Consider the following 23697-nt stretch of genomic DNA (forward strand, 5'->3'; position numbering starts at 1 on the left):
GGAATGCCGGAGCCTGACGCTATTGCCATTGGTTCTATTGTTAAGGCAAACAGTATAGGCGAAAATGGGCAGCCCTGCCTAGTGCCCCTCCCCAATAGGAACATATCCGAGATCGACTGATTGGTCAGAACCCTGGCACCGGGTTTCGTCTAGAGCATTTTCACGTACCTAATGAAGTTCAGGCCTATCCCAAATGACTACAGTACTGCTAGTAAGTAGGTCCAGGACACAGAGTCGAAGGCCTTCTCAGCATCTAATGATACGGCCACATCGTTCCTGCCCGGGTCAATTTGGGCCATTATGCCAAAGAGCCTACGCATGTTAAGTGCCGTAGATCTAGCGGGGATAAACCCATTCTGGTCAGGGTGATCAAGTGCAGGGACCGCCGGTAAAAGCCTGTTGGCCAGTACCTTGGCGAATATTTTGGCATCTGTATTAATGAGAGATAGCGGCCTATAGGACGACATATCCTGAGGCGGGCGGCGAGGTTTAGGGAGAACAGTTATTAATGCCTCTCTCATGGATGGAGGCAATATGTTACATTGGAGGGATTCCTCCCAGACCCGCAATAACAATGGAACAAGCTCAGCGCTGTACTCCTTGTAGAACTCTGCACGCAGGCCGTCTCACCCAGGAGCTTTATTGGACGATAAATCTTTAATCGCCTCAGCAATCTCATCTGTGAGAGGTTGGTCCAGTGCAAGACGGGTCTCCTCATGGAGTTTCGGCATCGTCAGTGCCTCAAGATATGTCTGTATCTCAGTAGCCGATTTAGTGTCTCTATTTCTATACAGTTGTTCGTAAAACCCAGCAAACTCAGCATTTATCTCGTTCTCATTTAGTAACACCGCGCTGTTGGGTGTATTTATGCTGGTAATATGATTAGGGTGTCTGTTCTGTTTGAGTAGATTGGATAGTGTCCTACCCGCCTTGTTGCCCTCGCCATACCTACGGGCTCGGATCGGGGCCGCCATGTACTGTACTTCCCTAGAGGCTAGTTTGCCAAATTCCTGAAGATGTTGCTGTATGTCCGCTAGTATGGCCTTATCATGGGTGTGAGCGTAAGTGTCCTCCAGTAATTTCAGTTCACCTTCAGTCTGGGTCAGTTCAGCCCTGACTCCTTTAAGCAGACCCACAGATTTGGACAGTAGTGTGCCTCTGATCCAGACCTTGAAGGATTCCCACACCGTGGAACACCTATCAACTGAATCGATATTAATTTCAAGGAACTCCGAGATTTCAGCGTGCAACCCCTCCACCACCCCGGGGTCCCTCAGCAAACCCTCGGGCATCCTCCATCTCCTAGGGGGTCTAGGGCAATTGTGAAGTGTGACCTCAAGTGTTATAGGGGCATGGTCAGACAGTGCGCGGGACAGTATTTCACAAGACTTTGTTCCAGCAATCAAAGAGGGGGAGACAAACCAGTAATCGATTCTGGACTCGGAATCATGCACTGATGAATAGTACGTGTAACCCCTCGCAGTCGGGTGGAGAACTCGCCAGGCATCTTCAAGGGAGAGCTTGGAAAGGACACTTCGCATAGTGAGAACAGCCCTACTCGGTGCTCTAATAATCGTGCTGGATCTATCAAGTACCTGGTCCATAGCAATATTGAAATCTCCTCCCCAGACTATAGTAGGGATATCGATAGCAGTGATCAATTGGTATACATCTGTATAAAAGGCGGGATCATCAATATTCGGACCATAAGTGTTGACCAGCAATATCCGCTGCCCTGCAATCGAGCCCCAAACAAGAACATATCTACCCTGAGGGTCTAGTTTATGGCCATCAAGCCGGAGCCCAAGATTCGGGTATATGAACGTAGCGACACCCCTGGACTGGGACGAGTAGTTGGTACAGAACCTGGACTTGCCCCAACCAGGCAACATGAGCTCGTTATCGGTGCCAACAGTATGAGTTTCCTGTAGCATAACAATTTGGGCACCGTGCCTGACAATGTAATTTCCCACCTTCTTGGCCTTCAAACGATTATTCAGTCCCCTTACATTCATTGAGACAAGTTTAACCCTCAGAGCGTGGGCAGAGCTTTACAAAAAAACATGTACGGATAGTAACGCAACCTCTCAGACGCAGTATCAGCCGTTATGGGCCGTGTCAGTGCATTCCAGACCACTTGTTTCAACAGTAACTTATAACCATTTCCCACAAGAACTTTCTCAAAACAGAGACCCATGTAGTGGGGGAACCTTCCCATTACAAACCATGGGGTTTGAAAAAAACAATCCCCCATTTTCCAACCCCAATCCCGCCCACCACCCTCACCGTCTCCCCCAACTCGACAGTGTACGACCCCAAACTTGTGGAATACTCCCGGGATAGCCATGTTGCCTCACATGACCGCCATCCCCGGCTTCCAGCGCCACCACTCAAAGAAGATGGCTGACTGTAATATCAGATCAAAGGGACCCGTAAGATAGGGCCAGCAACCACTGGATGCCAAAATACTAAAGTATGTAAATCTTAGTCCGCCGGCTGAGGTCTATTGCTCTGGGCAGGTCGCTCCCCTCTTGGAGGGAGGGGTATGGAGTACTCAATATATGATGGGGCTTCAGATGGGTTCTCAAAAAAGTGCGATCTTCCAGCATGCTGAATTCTCATTTTGGCCGGAAAAATCAAGGTGTATGTGACCTGCCGTTCTCTGAAGAGCTTCTTGACCGGTTCATAAGAGCGTCTGCTAGCCTGGACAGAGGCGGAGAAGTCGGGATAGATATGTATACGGTTGCCTTCATAGTGCAATGTGCCGGTCTCTCTGGCTAAACGGAGGATTGTGTCTCTGTCCCTGTAGTTCAGGAGACGAGCAATTATTGTTCGCGGCGGTGCCCCCAGCTTGGGCGCCGGTGCTAGGGTGCGGTGCGCTCTCTCAACCAGGAAGTGCTTGGACAGTGCCTCGGGTCCAAATAAGGATTTGAAAAGTTCTTCCACACGTTTCTCCATTTGGCCCTTGCCGAAGGATTCGGCCACACCAACCACGCAAACATTGTTCCTCCTGGACCTGGATTCAAGGTCCTCACACTTGCTCTGAAGCTTGCTCATCGTGTCTTTGATGTAGGATATATCTCGACTGTGCTGCCCAATAGTATCTTCGTTAGCACTTATCCTGCCTTCAACCTCAGTGACACGCCCACTCTCCTTATCGATTCTGGCCTTCAAGGAGCCTATGGTAGCAACAATCTCATCCAGCTTGGTATTCACAGCCAGGAATCCGTTCTGAACTAGCGTGGCCAGTTTATCCTCCCTGTAAAACACATCCCGTTCGCCCTGTTCTCCCTCATCCGGCTGCGTGCCAATTGTCACAGCGTGGCTAGCAGTATTGGTGAATGTGTCCATAGGGCCCTTCTTCTTGCCACCAGGGGTCTTAGAGGCTCTGTTTGACTTGCTCGGTTCCCCCATGTTTATATCGAGTCTGTGCGTATATTGGGTCCGTCGCAGGAACTCCGTAGGGTCGAGGCCCCCACTCCAGGGAGCGGGCAAAGGGAACCTCAACTAAGTGCGGCGGGACGCCACCGCAGGATTGCAAGATCAGGATGGATTGTGTCCTCACATGTATATGGTGTCCAGCAAAACCACCAGTATAGTGGCTCCCAGGGGTCTCCCCCAGCTGTCAGGGCAGAACCAGAATGGCCGCGTGGCAATTGTAGTGAGGGGGTGAGTAATCGTCCCAGCCAGCCAGGATCTGACACCGGCAACGCGTAGGGTGCACTGCAGACCAATATACAAAGAGACTGTGGGTCTAGAGTGGCAGGTAGAAATCAGGGGGTCCGCAGCCCCAGATCAGGAGGTCTCGAGTGGTACTCTGCAACCCAGCACCAGATGCCGCCTCACCAAATGAGCGAGAGAATCCAGGAGTAGACCCAGTTGTTCGGCCCAGTTGACAACGGCTGTTCGTAGGGTTACCGGCATTCAGCAACACGGCAACCGTATATCAACTGAAGCACAACAATTCAATAGGTGAGAGCATGGGCTCATCGGACTATGTGTGTGGTATAGCCGGCCCCCTGCCGCCAAGCCAAGCAGAGGGGCTCAAAGGGAAGTAAGCGGCGCAACAGGGGCACCACGTTTGCTGGAGGAACTAAGAACCACGAGGGAGCGACCCTCGCGGCCCCGCCAGGGCACCGTGTCTCCTCCTCCCACTCCCGGCAGCAGCTTACTTGGTTCGCCGGGTCCGGCTTAGTCCGGATCCAGCACCGGCAGGAGTCGCGTACCACCAGAGCGAGGGAGGGAGGACAGCCCAGCAGCGATGGGTCGAGGCAGGGACCGGGACACGGTCAGACCATCCAGCGCAGCGACGAGTCACCCGTGACGTCTTCTCCGCAGGATATCAGAGTCGGGCGCCAAGGAGATAGCTCCGCCCAACAGCGGCCTTCAGCGACCAGCAGCCACGCCAGTCGGGTAAGTTCCTCTGGAGCCGCGAGTCGGCCCGGGAGCGCCGCCCGTGTCGGCGGAACTTCTCGAGGGCAGAACTCAGCAATGCAGCACCGTGGGGGACTCAAATTTCCACCATCCGCATATGAGCCCGACTGCAACCGGCACATCGAATTACAGCAAGCCAGCCAGCCTGTGTACGGATCTATAAGCGCAGAATGTAAAGGTGACGCGGGAGCTTCGGGCTTAAGCGGCCATTTTCTCCGTGCGCACCAGCGCCCCCGAGGGCCTTAATTTCTTCCCTCAATGATTCTTCCCTCAATGATTCTTGAAATGCCCCGTCCTCCAGGGCCGCGACAGAGTCTCTTGGAGTACAATGCAAGTCTTCGCCGTATCCCCTCCCCCCCATGTTTGTGACCAGGGGTGAAAGATCCAAAAGGGTCCTTCTCAAGTACGCCGTATTGCTGAATGTGCTAAAGTGCTCTGCCCCAACAAACAAGTAATCCAAGCGAGAACACGTTCCATGCACCTGTGAGAAGTAAGAGTACACCTGATCTTGTCCATGAGACCCCCCTACACAGTTCCACTAGGTCCCAGTCCCCTATTATCTTCTGCAATGCTGACGCTGCCTGTTGCTTCAGTGAGCCTGAGCTCCCTGTACTATCCAGATTCGGGTCTAGAAAGCAATTGAAATCTCCTCCCCATATAAACACTCCCTTGCGGTACCCTACCACCAGTTGTATCACTGAGGGGAAGTATTCTTTGTAATCTACGTTGGGGGCATAAGCGTTGACCACGCAGATGTCTTTACCTTCCAGCACACCCTGAAGTGCCACTGTCCTTCCCACCTCATTCGTAACCACAATACCCACCTGCAGAGGCACACCCACTGCCAACCAAATCAGTACCCCTCTTGCAAATTTAGAATAAGTTGTTCACACCACAGTCCCCCCCACCACCTCCTAAGTAGATCCAGGTCCTTGCATACAATAAGGGTTTCCTGTATCATCGCAAGCTGTATCCCGTGTCGCTTCAGAAAGCCCCCTACTCGCTGACATTTTGACTTCCCTAGAGCTCGAATGTTCCAAGTCCCAATTCTCAGATCATCACCCCCTGTTCTGGTTGCAGTCATCTCCTTCCTCCCACTGGAGTTCCCCCTGGTCTCCTTTGAGTCGCTCTTCTCCATTCCTTTAGCCCCCGCTTCCAACTTCAACCAACTGGGCAACCATGCCCAACGCGTTTGTACCCCCAACACCCGTCCCCGGACCGCTCCTGCTGCCCTTCTTCCAACCAACCCTCTTCCTTCTGCCCTGCCCCCACTCCTCACTCTGCCACCCACCCCTCGCCAAACCCCGAACTGGCTTCCCCACTCCACCCATCTCCCCTCTATTCCCTCAACCCCCCCAAACCTTCCCCAACCATGGCCCGGATCTCTCCCCCACCCCCCAACTCTTGACCTAGACCGGTCCTCTCCACCCTCCCCCTCCTCCAGTGGATGACCGGTCATCAGTCCAGGGGTTCCCCCCTGTTGCCTCCTTTCCACCCTTCCTTAAAGCTATATCTCGCTCTCCCGATTTCAATTTCAAACTGGTGCTCTTCCTTTATACCAGTCCACTCTGACCCATCTCAATTTTCAACACCCCCTCACCCTTCTCGGTCATCCGACCGTTGTGTTTCTTTCTCACCTTCTCTCTGACCACTTAACCATTGAGGCTATGTTTCCAGCCAAGCCCACACCTCATGCAGCGATCCAAAGAACCATGAGATTCCTCCTGCTATAACCTTCAATTTGGCCAGAAAGATCATCATATATTTAATGTTTAATTTTCTGGGGCAGTGCCGCACTACATCATAAGTTTTACGTTGGCGCTGTACATCCAATGAGAAATCCGGAAAAACCTGCAGCTTTGTGTTCCCCACCCGTAGTAGCCCACCCTCCGGGACTCCTGTAGGATGGCATCTCTATCTCTAAAATTCAATATTTCTGCCACTATAACCCTTGGTGGTCCTACTGGGGGCGGGGCTCTGCCCAGTACCCTGTGTGCTCGCTCCAACGTAAAGAGTTTTGATAGTCCCTTCACCCTCATGGTGTCTAATATGAGCTGTTTCACAAAAAGTTCAGCAGTAGGTCCTTCTTCTCTTTCAGGAACCCCAACCAGTCGGATGTTGCACCGTCGTGAACGCTCTTCTGCATCCTCCGCTCTAGACTCCAAAGTCCTGGTCGCTCCAACCAAGCTTGCCACCTGATTCTTGAGCAGTTGCAGGTCATCCTCCATGTTGCTTACTCTCTGCTCCACCTCCGTAACCCTTTCACACACCTTCCATAAATCAGCCCTCACCAGGGAAACATCAAGCCCTACTTCTTTAATGCTCCCCTCAAGGGAAGATCTTGTAGCTTGGATTGCTTCCATCAGGGCGTTCAAAGTCACCCCTTCCGAGCCCCCTTCACCGGCACCTTCCACTTTTTGGCCCGTCTCCTCATGTTTCTGGTGTTTTTTGGTTGGGTCTTTGTATCTGCCCATCTGGGTAGCCCAGCCTCAACTTGTGCCTTTGCACCTCACATGTTCCTCTTTCTTGGAGCCAAGCCACCAGGAGGTCAACACCCTTCCAACTGGCAATCCCCTCTTCTAGAGGAGTCGGTCGCAGTAGTCATTCCGCACTTCAGACAGGGATTTGTTTGGGACGGGTCCCAAGTATTCCTCTCCTTAGGATGCCCTGCTCCCTATCTCCGGGCTATATGCCCTTGTGTCGTCTCCTAGAGCCCCTCAATGTTTCTGTGATGTTGGGAAATAGTAAAAAAAAAAAAGGAGGGGGGAAATCGCCCCTATTGTCAATACGGCACTCCTCCACCTCATGGGCCGATATTCCCTCTGTGGGCTCCCCTGGCCTCCTCCTCCACACTGCTCATCCATTGATCCGTCCTTGCGCAAGTCTGGTTTTGGTTCCCGTGAGAGACAGGGAATTATCCGGGCTGCACCGATCCTCACGCTTTGTCCTTTTAATCTGATGCTCGTCATCAGCTTCTGCTTACCTTCCTGGCATACCTCTTGCCCAGGGGGAGTTCGGGACGTGCGTCATCAGTTGGTCTCTCGCCTGCAACCTGAAGATGCTTTCTTCATCTTCGGGTCAGGTGGCGCTTCACGCCTACACTGGATACACTGCTCCGGGCTCCCGCTGACACACCTCCTAACGTGTAGGGTGTTCCGCTCCTCTGGCTTGGCCTGATTCCCCGGTCGGGGTCTCCCATTTTCAGGTCAGATGCCCGCGATCGGCTCTTACGGGCATTCCTCCCTCCCGATTTGCATCTCAGTAGTCCTCTCGGCACCGCTCCGGGCTCCCGCTGACACTGCTCCTCATGTGTAGGGCGCTCCGCTCCTCTGACTTGGCCTAATTCCCCTGTTGGAGTCAGCCACCTTCAGACCGAGTGCCCGCGACTGGTTCTGGTGGCCATATTTTCTTCCGGATCCGCACCTTAGTAGTCCTATCGGCACTGCTCCCGGCTCCTGCTGACCCTCCTCCTCACATGTAGGGCGCTCCGCTCCTCTGGCTTGGCCTAATTCCCCAGTCAGGGTCTGCCACCTTCAGGCCGAGTGCCCACGACCGGCTCCGTCTGTCATTTTTTCCTCCGGATCTGCGCCTCAATGGTACTCTCGCGTCAGAGCTGTTCCACGCTGCGCTTTGCCTCCAAATTCACACCAGGTGTTCCTTCACTATTCCCCGGGCCACGGCTGAGTCGGGGGACCGTCTCCATGGGTTTCAAGCAGGATTACAAACAGGATTTTAACGGGCAGTCCAGGAGCCACAGAGAGCTACATGCTCATGCTCCGGTTGCTGGCCATGCCCCCCGGAAGTTCACATTTGACTCAATGCTGCTATTTCAGTTTTCCAACTGCAAGTGATACCTTACCTATCCTCGTCTCCCAGCAGAGCAAACAGTTAATTGCGGTCATAGTGAGGACCCAAAATGCCAACACATTCACTGTAAACATCACAATCACTTATACGTAGTGAAATGACTCATACAAATTTGGAACATTTACTTATTATGGTAGCTATAAGGAGTAAAGTGGGTAAACACTTTCCCAAAAACGCCCAGAGGGCTACCAAATAGTCAGAATAGGCAGGCTTAGATGAACAATATATATGGTCTCATTAAACCCTTAGAAAGTATTGATGCAATTTGACCAGAGACAGAAACAGTATCCTAATGCTATTCTACAGCAGGAGTGCAGTGCAGCGAATTAATACAGTTGAACCTAAATACTACATGCATGCTAAAATTCGAATTGTTTGTAGAAAACCACAGGGAACTCAAAGGGGCCATGTAAAATTTCAATATTTAAGATAAGTATTTGTAGTTAGGGATTTGTAGTTAGTAAAAGTTCCCCGCAGGAATGAACGGGACAAATACAATAAGTAGAAATGGGGTTATAGGATAACGTCTGGTAAGTATTTGGTTTAGCGCACACGTGTGGAAAAGGAGGAATCCAACCCCTGAGGATGGCATAAGAGACCCTCTTGAAAAACTCCAGTACCAGTTTCAAGTCTCTGACAACCAGAGAAAGAAGCAAGCAGAGCAGGATTCAGGTCAATGAAAGTAAATGGCAAACAGCAGTAGAAGGATATCTGCAAAATCCCACTACCCCAGTACCCAGTGGACCCCTGGTGGCAAAGGCTAAGAATATTAATATACCAGTATGCCAGGACCCAGGGACAAGTACTTAGAGTGCTGGTTCCTGACGATTTTGTTCGGAGGTGGCAGGAGAACTCAGTAAGTCTTGGCTTCTCTTACAGGGATGGGACAAAGATTCTGTACTCCTGGACTGAATTCCAGACCAGTAACAAACCGAATTAAGCACAATAAGAGTTATCCGTCTTCTTAAGATGGTTACCTACAGGTTTCGGAGCACAACATTTGTGGAGAAGAAGTTGGAAGCGGATCTGTGCAGCTCAAAGCGCAAAATGGGGCAGTCAACTAAAAAGGAATGGTCCCTCAAAAGGGGCAATAGTTGAGGGTCACCCACGATGGCCTAAGATTGAGCAGAGAGCAGAGTAATGACAACTCAACGCTCTTCTGGGTGATGTAGGCTCCATGACGTAAAACACTTTATCCAAGAGGATTTAAAAGGACATGAACACTGCAGCAACCCAGGAAATGGTCAAAACACAGGCCAGAATGTCCACCCGGCAGGAAAGACTGATGGGAGAACAGGGAACACCCCAAGGACATCCAGCAGCCAAGAGGTGAAATCAGAACGAGGAAAAACTGACCCAGGGATCAGCCAGTATGGCTAAAGTTGTTCCTAAAATTCAGCAGCCCAACTTTGTGGCAATACCTCCAGCAATTCGAATAGGGGCTCATGATCTCCGAAATTCACGGGGTCTTCCCTAGATAAACACATTTGCGCATGGGCTGGCTCATGTCACAAAGGTTTGGCTTTGTGTACTGGGGCCATCTGTAGCAAAGACCAGCCAAAACCAGTAAAGGGTGCAGGATTGGGCTCAACAACCATATACAATCTACCATATGGTTCCCTAACACAAAGGGATGGGCATACAAAATACATTAGTATCTTAATCACTACCATTCTCTGACATTGGGCTACTAATACAGTCAAGCCGGTTACTCCCCTGATGAAGCCAAAAGTCAATTACAGCTGCCACCAGCCTATTGCTACAGTCACAACCCAAGTGTAGGGCAATATAATCATCCTATGGTAAAAATGAGATGCTTAAAAAGCAGCCTCGTCTTCGAAGCCATATGGGTGACCGAAGGACAGCACATCAAAAAGGGTTGAAGTGGCAAGGAAACTTCAGAAGAGGTCCCTCTGACCACAAAAATAAGGTCAGACAGCCAATAAAACCAAGAGGAAAAAAGCTAAATATTTTGATGTCTTATAAAATTGGACAGCAGAACCCCCAAAAATGAAATTCGGCAGCTAATATTTTCAGTCTACTATAATTATAATTGTTCTTTTATAACGCGCTTAATACCCGAGATCACTTTCTAAGCACGAGACCAGGTTTCAAACCTGTGTTGCTTAGCGCTGTCTTGCTTCCAAAACAAACGTGTTGCCCCTGAGCCGGCCACCCGGCTGGCTGGATTTTAAGCAAGCAGTGGCTATGCACAGCTCTACAAGCATAACAATTTAATCACTGTTATTTCTGAATATGTTTTGTGTTAGCAATATTTCTCGCTGTTCTCAGGTTGACAACTATGTAGCACAAACCTTATAAATGAACTTTACCATGTTTGCATTTCATGGCCTCCCACACTTAATGTATTTTGCTTTGTTTCTGCCTTGCCTTTGATTACATTTTCTTCATGACTGAAACCCTCATAGCTGACCAGGGCAATGCAATGAAATACCAATTCAAGAAGTTGTCATTAGCTAAAACATGCATGTGGATAAATAATCATGCAGTGAGGATGATGAAAATGTTGGCTGTTGGTTTCTTTTGCAATGATTTGACAGAGGAACAAATGCCCAAATGTAACCAACCTTGGTCCCAGGACACACTCGGAAGGTGAAAAGCCGCCAAGGGATGATCTTCAAGTAGAATTCCTTTACAGAGAGTTGCTGTGGGAGGACATAATAAATATTAAATAATACCCACTGAATGTATGATACCTGACATACGGGTGAGCAGAGTAACAAATATCAGAAAGTGCCATAACCAGAGGATGGTGGCTGAAGAATAACCGACCACGGTTGAACCACAGGATGCTGATAAGAAGAGGGAAAAGAGATCCGAAAGAATGAACGCAAAACAGCGAACAGAGAGGAAGAGGAAAACATGACTGAGGGAGAACCCAGACATAGGACTAACAGATGTGGTGTCAGATAGGCAAAATAGAAGGTGAAACCTAGAGAGACCCAAAAGAGGGGGTGCCCGAGTGAGGCCTGGCCGAGAGGTAGCTTGAAAGAATAAATGGAAGCCAACAGTTAAAAGAGGTTCGATAGATAGTCAGCAGAAGAAGACTAGCAAAGAGGGACTTACACAGAGCAGGGGGAATAAGAGGTTTGAGAGAAACAGGGTAAAACCTTACAGAAGACACGGAGAGAGCCTTCATAAATGGACAGAGTATCAAGTTGAGTCACCAGAGACATTTGTGGTTTACCTTGGGTGAGATGTAGCAGTAAACCTTTTTAGGTTTCTTTACTTTCTCTGGCGTCGAACTGTCGGAAGGTGAGTCTTCGTCCTCATCCTCTGTTGCTATAGATTGCCGCCGTTGCATAGGTGGGAGCTGCCATTGAGAGTTTGCAGCATTGGTCGCAGAGTAGAGATACGCATCAAAGTACATGCCGACCCCCGATGTGGACACGTTGCGCTCCACTGCACTCTTCTCATTTTCTGTGAGGAGATAGATCCTACGTTAAGGTACTTTCAACCAATGAATATTATACTCATGCACAGGATCAAAATGCTGCTCTCAAAAACATAAGTGCTGCTCTATAGTGACACGTGATTACTTAAGAAGCATGTGTCAGGTCAGATGCAGCATAAAGGCCCCCCTTCCCGACTACTCATCCATCACCATTGATGGGACACCCATCTCAGTTCTCAAACATGTCAAAACATTGGGAGTTTGCTTAGACTCCAATCTTACCATGACCAAACATATCAGTGCCCTCTCTTCTGCAACAACGTACACAGCCAAACTCATCGCACTCAGCCGCCAATTACTTACCCCACAAAACTGCCTCACCTTAGCCCAAGTCCTCATACTCTCCAAACATGACCATTGTAACATCCTCCTACTAGAACTACAGGCACCAACTTATCCAAACTGCAACTTCTGCAAAACAAAGCCCTACGGGCAGCAGTGGGCGTAAAAATAAATGAACATATCTCCGATATTAGGAGAGGGGTTCACTGGCTATCTATGCAAGCCAGAATCCTTTACAAAACACTGACCACCACACACACACACACAAATGTATCTCCAATGAAGCACCTGCCTACCCCAACAATTGTGTCTCAGAGAAACTCTCAGGTAGAGCTCTCAGATCAGGTTCAAGTACTCACTTATTCATCCCGAGATTCAAGAGCTCTAGGGCTGGGGGTGCCAGCTTCCCAGTCGCCGCACCTAAAATCTGGAATTCCCTTCCCATGCATATCAGAAATGAGCCCTCTTACCAATGCTTTAAAAAACTCATCAAGACTTGGCTCTTTAACAAATTCTAACCACTAGCCACTGCATTTGCCGCAATAAGTCAAAGCCTCCTAATGTGGCTGTTCTATTGTAAAGTGCTGTATTATAATAATTTACCTGTACCTTGACAAGTATTGCATGTGTTGTAACTGCATTCCATTACCAATTTTGTATTTATGGCTTGAACTTTGTAACCAGATAAGCATTCCTTGTAACTTACGCCGTAATGCCTCCGGGGTTGTGCGTCTAACAAATACCATAAATAATAATAATAAATAAAGGGACCTAATCTCACTGGCACATGGGTTGTTAAGATAGGGCCAGAAGATGTTGCAGCAAAGAATGTGCTATGTCTGAATCATAACAGGGAGGTTAACGCAGGTGAACTTGTCACAGTGGAAAAACATCAAAAAAGAGGATATCACAAAGAGGAACATGTTAAATTGTAGGGAAGAAAGTCCTTTCATGCTAACCTTCTATGAGTTCCGTAGTGGAGGAGGACTCAGACTTCATTGGGTCATAAAAGCAAAAACGCCTGACTAGCCCTTTCGCTATGAGAGAAGTTCCTGACCTAGCAAAACTAAAACTAAGGGCACACCTCAAGCCCAAAGTAAAAGTCTTCTATTCAAATCTCTAACCACTTTAGGAAACCCCTAACTAAAAGGGAAAAGGGAGGCTTGAACCATAGCCTTGGTGTCAGCTTCGGTCTGGCCAACTTGTAGTAGACTTGGTTTTAGCCTCCAAGTTCTGTTAGTGCACAATGGTATAGTCTTCAGAATCTTCACATAGAGTCTCTTGGTAGAAATGATAATTATCTTCTATTTGGGTTTCACTCACCCCCTTGATAAAGAAAACTGTTTCTCCTTGTACTTATCTTTGGTTTTATTTAATATCTCTTCAGAATTACTCGACAATACACTTCTCCGTCTCCCACCTTCATGGCACTGTGACTCCCCAAAGTCCTGTGGTTCTCTGGTAGGTATCTTTATTTCACAATTATAATATTTAACTTAGGGTGCCAGCTTGCTGTGGTATTTTGCAGTTTTCTGTGGCCTCATGTACTTTGCTAGCCTTGCTGCGGAGCATTCACCATCCTTTTCACTTTCTTCCCCGTAGGACGTGCGTCTGTCCATCTTTAATAGCCTGTTGGTCTATTCTAACTTTGACATACAATGTTTGTATAACTTTAACTCTGTTTTAGTGGGGGCATTTCCCAGTTAGGTACTCTTACGTGCTTTTGGCAGCTATTTCAGTCTTGATGAACAATGTTCATATCTCTTTCCCTTTGCTTTAGTGAGGCTGTGAGCCCGTAGGATTCTCTTACTTTCTCGTACTTCTGGCGGCTATTACAACCGTGAGATACAATGTTTGTATCTCTTTTACTCTGTTTTAGTGGGGCCCTGTGCCTGTTAGACCTCATACTTTTGGTGGCTATTCCAGCCATGACATGTAATGTTCGTATCTCTTTCACTGTTTTTCGTACCTGCGTTTGTTTCTGTTCTCTGTGAAACCAACCTTTATAGGACTCGCTGGTATCCACAAATCGATAGCGTTTGTGTTTCCAGCCACACTGCTTTCAGCGGAACAGGCGCTTGCTGGGTGACGCCTGGGGGCTCGTGGAGCTCCTCTCCAGTCTCTGCTCTCCGTGTCAGTTGCTGGGCGCCTGGTACACCACTGCTCTTCAGCGGTCGCACCACCAGAGAAGACTGTTGTCTTCATGTTGTGTCTCGTTCCCTGACCAGAGCCTCTTGCTCGGTCAAGGCACCCGCCGTCGAGTCTCCAGCTAACGTGTCTCACTTCCTTCACACCACTGCTGGCTTTGCGGCTTGACATGGCTCTGCCTCTCCAGGATGTCGCTGCTACAGAGGCTTGTCTCTGCATAGCTGTTGCTCTCCTCCCTCAGTAGTAGTCTCCTCTCCATTTACAGTACGCTCTCTCTTTCTAAACATCATTGGGTCAAAAGGAATTGTGTCTGCCTTCCTTGAACATGGTATTCAGGCGACGTTCTGCATTACCCTAAGCCAACATAGTCAAAGAAGGATCTTTGTTAATTATGGTTGTAACAGGAAGTGCACACGTCTTAAAAATGCAGACAGGGTGGTTTGGACTGGGAGTTCCTTATTGGAATGTGAGTCCTTGTCCCCAAGAGGGGAAGTCACTCCCAGTGAGGTCCCAATTGCCCAGAACCCTAGGGAGGGTCTTGCTTTGCAAGCTCACCACCGTAGCCTCAAAGCTGAGTTCACCAAGGTCTTCCTTTGGCTGAGCTTGCCCATCTGACTGCCAACCAAAACCATCCTGGGTGCTATGCCAAAGGCTCCACTCGGCAGGCTCCTCACTGGAACAGCCCTAGATCCATTTACTGGATAAATCTCTTGTAGGGAGACCCCTTACACACTTGTGAGGTTTTGTTCAGTTCTTTTGTGGCTATAGAGCTCACAAGCTCAGCTAGCCCATCCAGAACAGAACCACAACCTTCCTGCTAGTAACTTCACTATTCACCTCTGCAATATCTCATCCTGGAGAGCACTGAGTCAAACTCTTTCACTTCACTGCCTCTTGTGGTTTCTCTTATCCTTCTGTAAGTGGTCCTTGTTTCCAAACTGCTTGCAGAGTCCCATGTGCAGCAGTTCCACTTACCACCATAGTTTGACATCAATCCACTCGTTAGTTTGGGCACGTGGAGTTATTGAAAGTCGAACGAGGTAGAGGAAAGGAACGAAGCCGACGGGAACTGCCGCCTGAAGCCGGTGAGTGTAAACAGGGAGCACTCATACCGGGGTGCTACGGGAACCTGAAGCAAGCATTCTTTGCATCTCAAACGAACTGGAAATTGTCTTAAGCTCTTCTGAATGCTGAAACAAGTGCCTTTAAATCTTGAACGAACTGAAGGTAGTTTTAAAACATTTTGAAATGCCGAAACAGATTTTGAATATTGAATGAACGGAGAGAGACATTATAAGCATTACTGAATGTCGCACAGAGCAAAAGCAAGTCATAAACCTTTTTGAATGGAATGAAAGAATACTAAACCACCTGAAAGACCTAAGCATTTCGGAATGCCGCACAGAGCTAAACCAAGTTATGAGCAGGTTTGAATGAAATGAAAGCAAGATGGTACAAGTGGCAAATACCATGGAGTGAATTAATTGAGATACAAGTGTTTGCAAAGCCAAGAGAAGCCCAAGAAGGGTGTGTTGGAGAAACAAGTATCGACGCAAGCTCAAAGTGTTGAAGGGAATGCAGGTTAAGAGGAAGCATGTATTGCCAGAAGAGCATAGGAAGTGTAACCAAGTGAATGGTGGCCAATCTAGCCACGGTCAAGTGATGGAAGAGTATAATCCTGATAAAAAGAAAAATCTTCATTGTCAAGGGAAAGCAGTGTACATGTGTCAATGAAAAGCAGATGAGAAAGGGTATTGGTTGCATAACCTGTGACGGGTGCACTGTATGGTCTGACAACTGCACCTAGACTAAGTGCCCATTTGGAAAAAGCCAAGGAAAATAACAAAGCTTGTGTTTTGCAACAGTCGATCATGTGATTTTGAAGTCAAGAAAGAGTTATTTTTGGGAACCAGTGAAAAGTACAGATGACAAGAGAGTCGGGAAGTATGCCAAGGAATTGTGTTGGTTTTGAAGAGCTAGAAGGTTTGAACTCTTGGGCGAAGGGGACCTCGATACTTTGTGAACTGTTTTGAACTTTGGGAAGGGGAAGCTGATTTTACAAGCCAAGAGCTGGGAGAAGCTCAGAACTTTATTTTGAACACTATTCATTCTGATGCTGACATCCTTACACATTGTATGCAGTTAATTGTGAGGTCAAGTATAGGTTTTGGACAAAGACTGGATTTTCATTTTGACTTTATTCAGACTATCCGTAGATTTCTTTAGCTATGGAAATCCCACCTTAGCATAGGGCAAGTTAGGCCTTTGTCCATCCTGACAGTTAATAAAACGTTGCAAGTTAAAACTTGAACCTGTTGTCTGTGCCTACTACACGATGCCTTCACACCTCCCAGGTTCCTTCAGGTGTGGGCTGTTAGGCCCAATTGCCTGAGTGTTACAACTGCATGCCTCTTGAGCCCTCTTCCTCGTCCCAGTACTTCTAGGACTTATAGTTCCCTTCAACAAAGTTAGATTTTCTAACATTTAAGATACTTTCAAAAGTAGATTTAATTCCCTCAAAGTTATTAAGAGATGGGCTATGAGAATTCGCTGTTATAGAGGAAAGTGGTTTACTGCAGACCGCATTTCCATATTCCTTTACATTGTACCCTTGGGAGTGAGGACAGTGTTTAGATTGGGATACCCAAAAAAGATCTTTCTTTTGGTAAGGTTTACTCAGATTTTACAACCTCAAGGTCCACAACCTTAGATCTAATATAAAGGTTAGGTACATTAAAATTACAATAAGCCATTACCTCTTTAGGTACCTTGAAAAGATTCTTCCTTCCAGAGGAAAAATACTGTGTCTTGTCCCACAAAATCTCCTTATCACCATGGGCCCCATCTCCTCCCAGGTGATTCTCCTGCAGTACACTACCCCCAGTGTTGGGATCAAGAAGCACCTACTTTCTCCTGGCCACCTGGGAGGAGACTTTAGGCAGAGTTTCAGTGAGGGATCCATAGGATTCTTCACAGCATATCCGCTGATATTAAGACATGTGTAGCTAAGTGCGGCATCTGTCAGAAGACCGCCCCCCCCCCGCTACACCATACCATTGTGGGTTACTGAGGTACCCTTTTTGGGAATCACAATGAATATAGTGGGGTTCTTTGAACCATCTAAGTTGGGGAACAAATATATACTGGTCACTGTGGACAATGCGACTCCGTTATTCAGATGCTTTCTCCCTTGAGAAACAACATGAGTCTACAAAGCCTTATAAACATCCTTTTTCCTTCTTATCCCAGATAGTGTTCCAAAAGTAGATTCTTACTGACCAGGGTACAATAATGATGTCCCGCCTGATGCAGGAGGTGCTAAATATAAAAACATTGAGTACATCCGTTTACCACCCGCAGAAAGATGGTCTGGTGGAATGTTTCAATTAGACCCTGAAATGTATATTGCATAAACTGGTGGAAACGGATGGCAAAAATCGGGATCCGCTGATAACTTGGGCCCGTTTTGCAGTTCAAAAGACTCCCTCATCCAGTTTGGGATACTCCCCCCTTCAATGGGCACGAACCCAGACACATAGTTGACATGCTATGGGAGACCTAGTAAGAGAGAGAAGAAGCAGCCTTACCAATATCCCAAGCCGCCCATAAACTAAAATCCCACATGAAGGCTGTGAGGGATATCATAAGCCAATACCACACTTTCCCAACCCAATCGGCGGCAGAAAACACAAAGACATCATGTAATCTTATGAAAGTCTGGTGAGCAAACCCAGGTGAGCAAAGTACGATCATGATGGCAATCCTCATAATCACAGTCTAATCCCCAATAATTCAACAAACTGACAAAAGAGGGATCTCCAAGACTTGCTGAATCAATTATCGGAAGTCTTCTCCGAAAAAACAGGGATAGTCAGAAACTTTTTCCATTTAATATGAACACCTCATGGGCAAAAAGTCAACCTCAAGCCCTACCACACCCCTGAGGTACATAACATGATTAGGGAGGAGAACACTGCATGTTAAAATTAGGAGTAAATGAAGCCTTGGACAGTCCCTATTCCTCCCCAATTGTACTTGTCACAAAGTCCAAGGGTTCTTGGCAGTTCTGCATTGATTTTTGGCGACTAAATTCCATCTCTGTCTTCGATAACTAACCACCTGCCAAGAATAGATGAGTTAATTGATAGGCTTAGAAATGCTAAATATATTACTACCCTAGATCCCACCATGGGTTACTGACGGGTCCTCCTGAAGTCCTCCGATAAAGAAAAGACCACCTTCTCGACCCCTCTGGAATTGTTTAAATTCACAGAATGTATTCCTCTGTTGCGAGGCCCAGCCCAATGCGACGGCAAGAGCCTATCAAATTTCTCACCTTGGAAAGCAGTGCATTTACTTAACATTTAAACTATCATTAACATGACGGCAGCAGCAAACAATACTCGCAGAGGACTAAAGACTGCCCAGAAAATATCAATAGACCCCCTCTGATGAAGCCAAAGACTTAACCGCACTTATAAGCTTTTAGATGACCTGTACTACCAATGATTAACATCTTTGTGAAACTAAATAGCTATGAAGTGTGAGGAAGGATGCGTTTAATCGGCCAAAGGAAGGCGTGATAGCTATTTAGCTGCCAGCTATCGAAACTACCACCCAGCCCTCCACTTTACTCCCAAATTGTAAGGCTGGCTCTGCCCCTGCTTTCGAAGATTAATGAAGAAGGTCATAAGACCCTATTCCGCATTTACAGGAACCTACCTCAACGACATTGCAATTCATAGCAGTAGTTGGGAACATCAGTACCACTTCTATGCGATCACCGGGGCCTTGAGAAGGGTAGGAATTCGCGCCAATCCTAAGAAAAGAAATGCCATCTAGCATAAAATGCTGTAAAATACCCAAGCTTATTTGTAGGAAATGGTCTCATACAACCGCAGACCAAGAAAGTAAAGGCAGGGCCATTGACACCACCTAAGACCAAAAGGAAACATTGAAGCTTTTTAGGGCTAGCAGGCTATTACTGTCATGATGCCTACCTCCAAGGAGCCAGGTCCGACCCAGCGACCCCAGAGGCAGGCATCATTTCCCCCAGGGGAGTGCCAGCGGGCCCAAGCTGGGGCCCTTTGGACGCAGTCCTGGCGCCAGGCTCATGTTGGACCTCTGTCCTGGCGCCTTAGGCGCCAGGCTCATAAAGCTAGACATGTGTTCAAGTGTTTTCATGTGCACTTACCTGATGCAGACCATGCTGCCACATCCAGGCCCTCTTGAGGCCTTAATGGAACTACTTTCCCTGTGGGACTACTTTCCACCCGGGTGTGGTCGGGGAAGGATACATACCTGATCGGAGGAAGGATACACACTTGGGACTTCTTCCAAAGCTATTTAAACCACACCCGATCAGCAACTCACGCTTCGCGTTGTTCTGCTCCTCGCAGCTGGACGCTCACCGTGTCAGCTCCTGCATCTGGACTTCAGCCACGCCTGTCAGCATCCTGGGTCACCTGCAAAGGGAGACAAGAGACCTTACCAGCTAAATCTGCACCACGGAGACATCACCGACGATCCTGAAAGGGAAGACATTATTTTTAAAAGCATTTAGTTACGATCGCTGCAGCGCTGCATTTCACTCACCTTTCCTGGGTTCCTCCATCTTCAGCAGCGATCATCCGGATACACAGCCACTTCCCAGAGCCTAGAGAAAAAGACAAGAATAGGAGGTGAGAGAAGGAAGGGAATAAGACTTACCTCATTTCATTTCGGGTCTTGCCGCTTCCAGGCATTTTCCGGACCCCGGCCCCTATGGGGAAAAAAGACAAAGACATTGAATGAGCGTATGCAAAGTCAGTTCCCAAGCGCTCATCCAGAACTAACCTGCCATTTACTGGAACTGGAACTGCACGTTTCACTTCGGGTCGGTGCCATATCTCCGGCATTCCGAACCCCGGCCCCTAAGGGGAAAAAGGACAAACATTACCTCTTGCTGCAAAAAGACAATGAACATTATTATTAAGCTTGGACTTTTGAACTTGCAACAGAACTTTTACAGAGCCTTACCCGAATAGTCAAGCTTACCTGAACTCCCATCAATCCTCAATCCAGTGAAGTAACTGGGTTTCAACGCGCCCCTGCATCAGAAGCAGGATGGAGAGCTCATCCTTCCTGACCCTAAGGTGAGACTTCACGGGGAATCGTGGAAGGGTATCGTGGAGGGTTGGAAGAGAGTGGGAGGCTTGATCATAACTCAGTCAGTAGGTAATACTCCCTTTTCACGCACAGGGGAATATTCCTGTGAGCCGGAGAAGCCAGAGTAGAGGGCCCTTCCTGTCCATCTTCAGAGTCCTGCGCTTCACCATTGAAGAAGCATCAGCACTCGAAGCCAGACCTGCGCCTCCGTGGGAATCAGGTGAGCGTTACAGAACGCGAAGCCTACCCACAATTTCCCACCCGGGCGCTATGGAGACTTCCGAGACTGACCAGCTGGCCCAGCTTTTGGGGGAATTACGGGTAGAGGTGCACTCAGCCCGCGGGGAGACTAACGCTCTCAAAAGAGAACTGATCTTATCCAAGGAAAGAACAGATGACCTAGCCAAAAGGTTATTACAGGCCCAGGCAGGGCACACTCCTTTACCTAATTCCGGAGACATTTCCACATCAATGGGTTTGAGTAACCCGGTACAAATTAATCTACCTGGACACATGCCTTTGGCCCCGCCTGAACGTTTTGCGGGGGATCCCAAGAAATAGGCCGTCTTTATGAACCAATGTCGTTTACACTTTCTATGCAGACCCGGAGCCTTCCCTAACGACCAGACCAAGGTAGCCTTTATACTATCTTACCTCAGTGGCAGTGCTGCCGATTGGTCTATTCCATTGGTAAATCAGGATGATCCCATTCTTCAGAATTTTCCGGGCTTCCAGGCCAGCATGGAAAGGTTGTTCGCTCAACACTCTCAAGGACAGGCCCTTGATAACGAACTGCTATCCTTACGACAAGGTAATCAGGATCTTCTGTCCTACATAGCCACCTTTAACAGACTGGTTGTGGAAACTGGATGGCCAGAAAGCAAAAGGATCACATTGTTTCATCGAGCCTGCGCGGAGAGCTTAAGAATGTTCTAGCTCAGATAGTAAACCCACCCCAGGTCTGCGCAGACTACATTGACTTGGTGGTTCAACTTGATCACAGACTTCAAAATAGAAAAGCAGATCGGTTCAAGTATGAAAACCGAGCACCGATCAAAACCCACGCTAACTCCAAGAGTACCGACGTATCTGAACCTATGCAAATCGGTGGGGTTAAAGGACCATTAACGCAGAAAGAACGAGAGAGAAGGCAGCAAATGCAACTTTGTCTGTATTGCGGGACTTCCGGTCACTTTCTTCGAAATTGTCCAGTTAAACCACTTAAGAAGGTGGTTGGAGCTACTGATAACGAATTAGTGACACCTGATTCGGGAAACGACCTAGCCCGGCAAGCGTAGGGGTCCGCTTGCCGAGCTTGAAAACTAACTCTTTGACCTCGCATTTTGTCATGCCAATGGTGCTCGTGGACCCAAAACAGCCTCAGCAGTTGCATGCTATAAAAGCATACATCGACAGTGGAGCTATTGGAAATTACATAGACCGTGAATTGGCTTTCAGGATTAAGCTTCCTCTCCGCCCGGAAGTAACCCAAGATGTCATTACTACAGTAGATGGAACCGAAATAGCCTCAGGGCCTGTAACGCATTCCACTGTTGAAGTGACACTGGTGGGTCAGGATGGACATCGGGAAGCAATCGTGTTTGATGTGATCAAGGCCCCACAATTTCAAGTAATTCTTGGAATTCCTTGGTTAGAAACACATAATCCCAGAATTGACTGGCGAGCAAAGAAGATAAGTTTTCCCGATTGTGAACCAACTTGTTATCTAAGAAATCCAGCTATGGGTCTAGCCTCAGCAACTTCCACCCCTGTACAGCTACCGTCAGAATACCAAGAATTCCAAGACGTTTTTCAGAAAGAACAGGCTAACACGTTACCTCCCCATCGGTCTTATGATTGCCAAATCGATCTGGTACCCAATGCTCAACTACCTTGTAGTAGGATTTATGCTCTTACGGAACCTGAGAACCTGCATTTGCGTCAGTATTTAGATCAGTACCTAGCCAATGGTTTTATTCGCCCGTCCAAGTCTCCTGTCTCTTCAGCTCTGTTCTTCGTGCCGAAAAAAGAAGGCGACCTTAGAACGTGTATAGACTATCGCGCCCTAAATCAAATAACGATTAAGAATCGTTATCCTCTGCCCTTGATCCCTGAGCTTATCGACCAGGTGAAAGAGGCTTGTGTGTATACCAAGTTAGATCTCCGAGGAGCTTATCACCTGGTGCGCATAAAAGAAGGCGACGAATAGAAGACTGCATTCCGCACCAAGTTTGGGCTCTTCGAATATCAGGTGATGCCCTTCGGTTTGTGCAATGCACCTGCCGCCTTTCAGTACTTTATGAATGATGTTCTTCGGGAACTTATCGATGTCTGTGTCATTGTTTACATTGACGACATCCTGGTGTACTCTTCTTCAGAATCCGATCACAGAAAACATGTTAGGGCTGTTCTTGAGAAACTGCGCCAGCACAGATTATTTGCAAAACTCGAAAAATGCGTTTTTCATACCACAGAAGTTGAGTTTCTCGGATTCATCCTGACACCTCAAGGAGTCCGAATGGACTCGCGAAAGGTGGACGCCATCCTCAAATGGCCATCTCCAAGCTCGGTGAAGGGAGTTCAGAGCATGCTCGGCTTTGCCAATTTCTATCGAAGATTCATCCCGGAATTTTCCCGAACAGTCCAACCCATCACCGCTCTCCTAAAGAAAAACAAACGCTTCGAATGGACACTTGAGGCCGAACAAGCCTTCCAGGACCTGAAAACCAAATTCACCTCTGCACCTGTATTGAAGCACCCGCACCCAGATCTCCCGTACATAGTGGAAACCGATGCATCCAGTTCGGCCATGGGAGCTGTCCTGTCGCAAAGAGACCCAAAAACTAACCAACTACACCCAGTGGCCTTTTGGTCCAGAAAATTTTCTCCTCCTGAAATCAACTACGCAATCACCAATAAAGAGTTACTAGCCATCAAATCTGCTTTCAAGGCTTGGCGTCACTACCTTCTCGGGGCAAGACACACCATCACCGTAATTACGGACCACAGAAACTTACAGTATTTAAAAACGGCCAAAGCTCAATCTTCACGACAACTCCGATGGGCTCTATTCTTTGCGGAATTTGATTTTGTAATTACCTATCGCCCTGGCTGCAAGAATGGAAAAGCGGACGCCTTATCCCGGTTTGGCATGGAAGAACCTAATTTGAGCTTAGAACCTGTGCCCATCATACCTGAGCAAAGAATCTTAGGCTTAACTTCACTGCAAACTATTGACGATATCCAAACGCAAGTAAAACAACTTCTAGACTCTTCAACCTTACTGGAATGGAGTCAAAAGGGTCCCCATTACACCGTTAAGGATGACTTACCCTACTTCCAGG

At 47.9% G+C, this 23697-nt stretch overlaps 1 protein-coding gene across 3 annotated transcripts in view; it reads right to left on the reverse strand.

Moving 5' to 3' along the window:
* AREL1 (apoptosis resistant E3 ubiquitin protein ligase 1) overlaps nt 1-23697 on the reverse strand; it is a 1423594-nt gene that overhangs the window by 958719 nt on the left and 441178 nt on the right. For all 3 annotated transcript variants that reach the window (XM_069637637.1, XM_069637638.1, XM_069637636.1), the window contains 2 exons: nt 11510-11742; nt 10890-10967 (listed from right to left, as the gene is read on the reverse strand). In XM_069637637.1, coding sequence (XP_069493738.1) covers nt 10890-10967; nt 11510-11742 — 311 coding nt within the window. The remainder of the gene's footprint in view (nt 1-10889; nt 10968-11509; nt 11743-23697) is intronic.

Source organism: Ambystoma mexicanum, chromosome 14 (assembly GCF_040938575.1).
Source record: "Ambystoma mexicanum isolate Mex_15411 chromosome 14, UKY_AmexF1_1, whole genome shotgun sequence".
Classification (NCBI taxonomy): Eukaryota; Metazoa; Chordata; class Amphibia; order Caudata; family Ambystomatidae; genus Ambystoma; species Ambystoma mexicanum.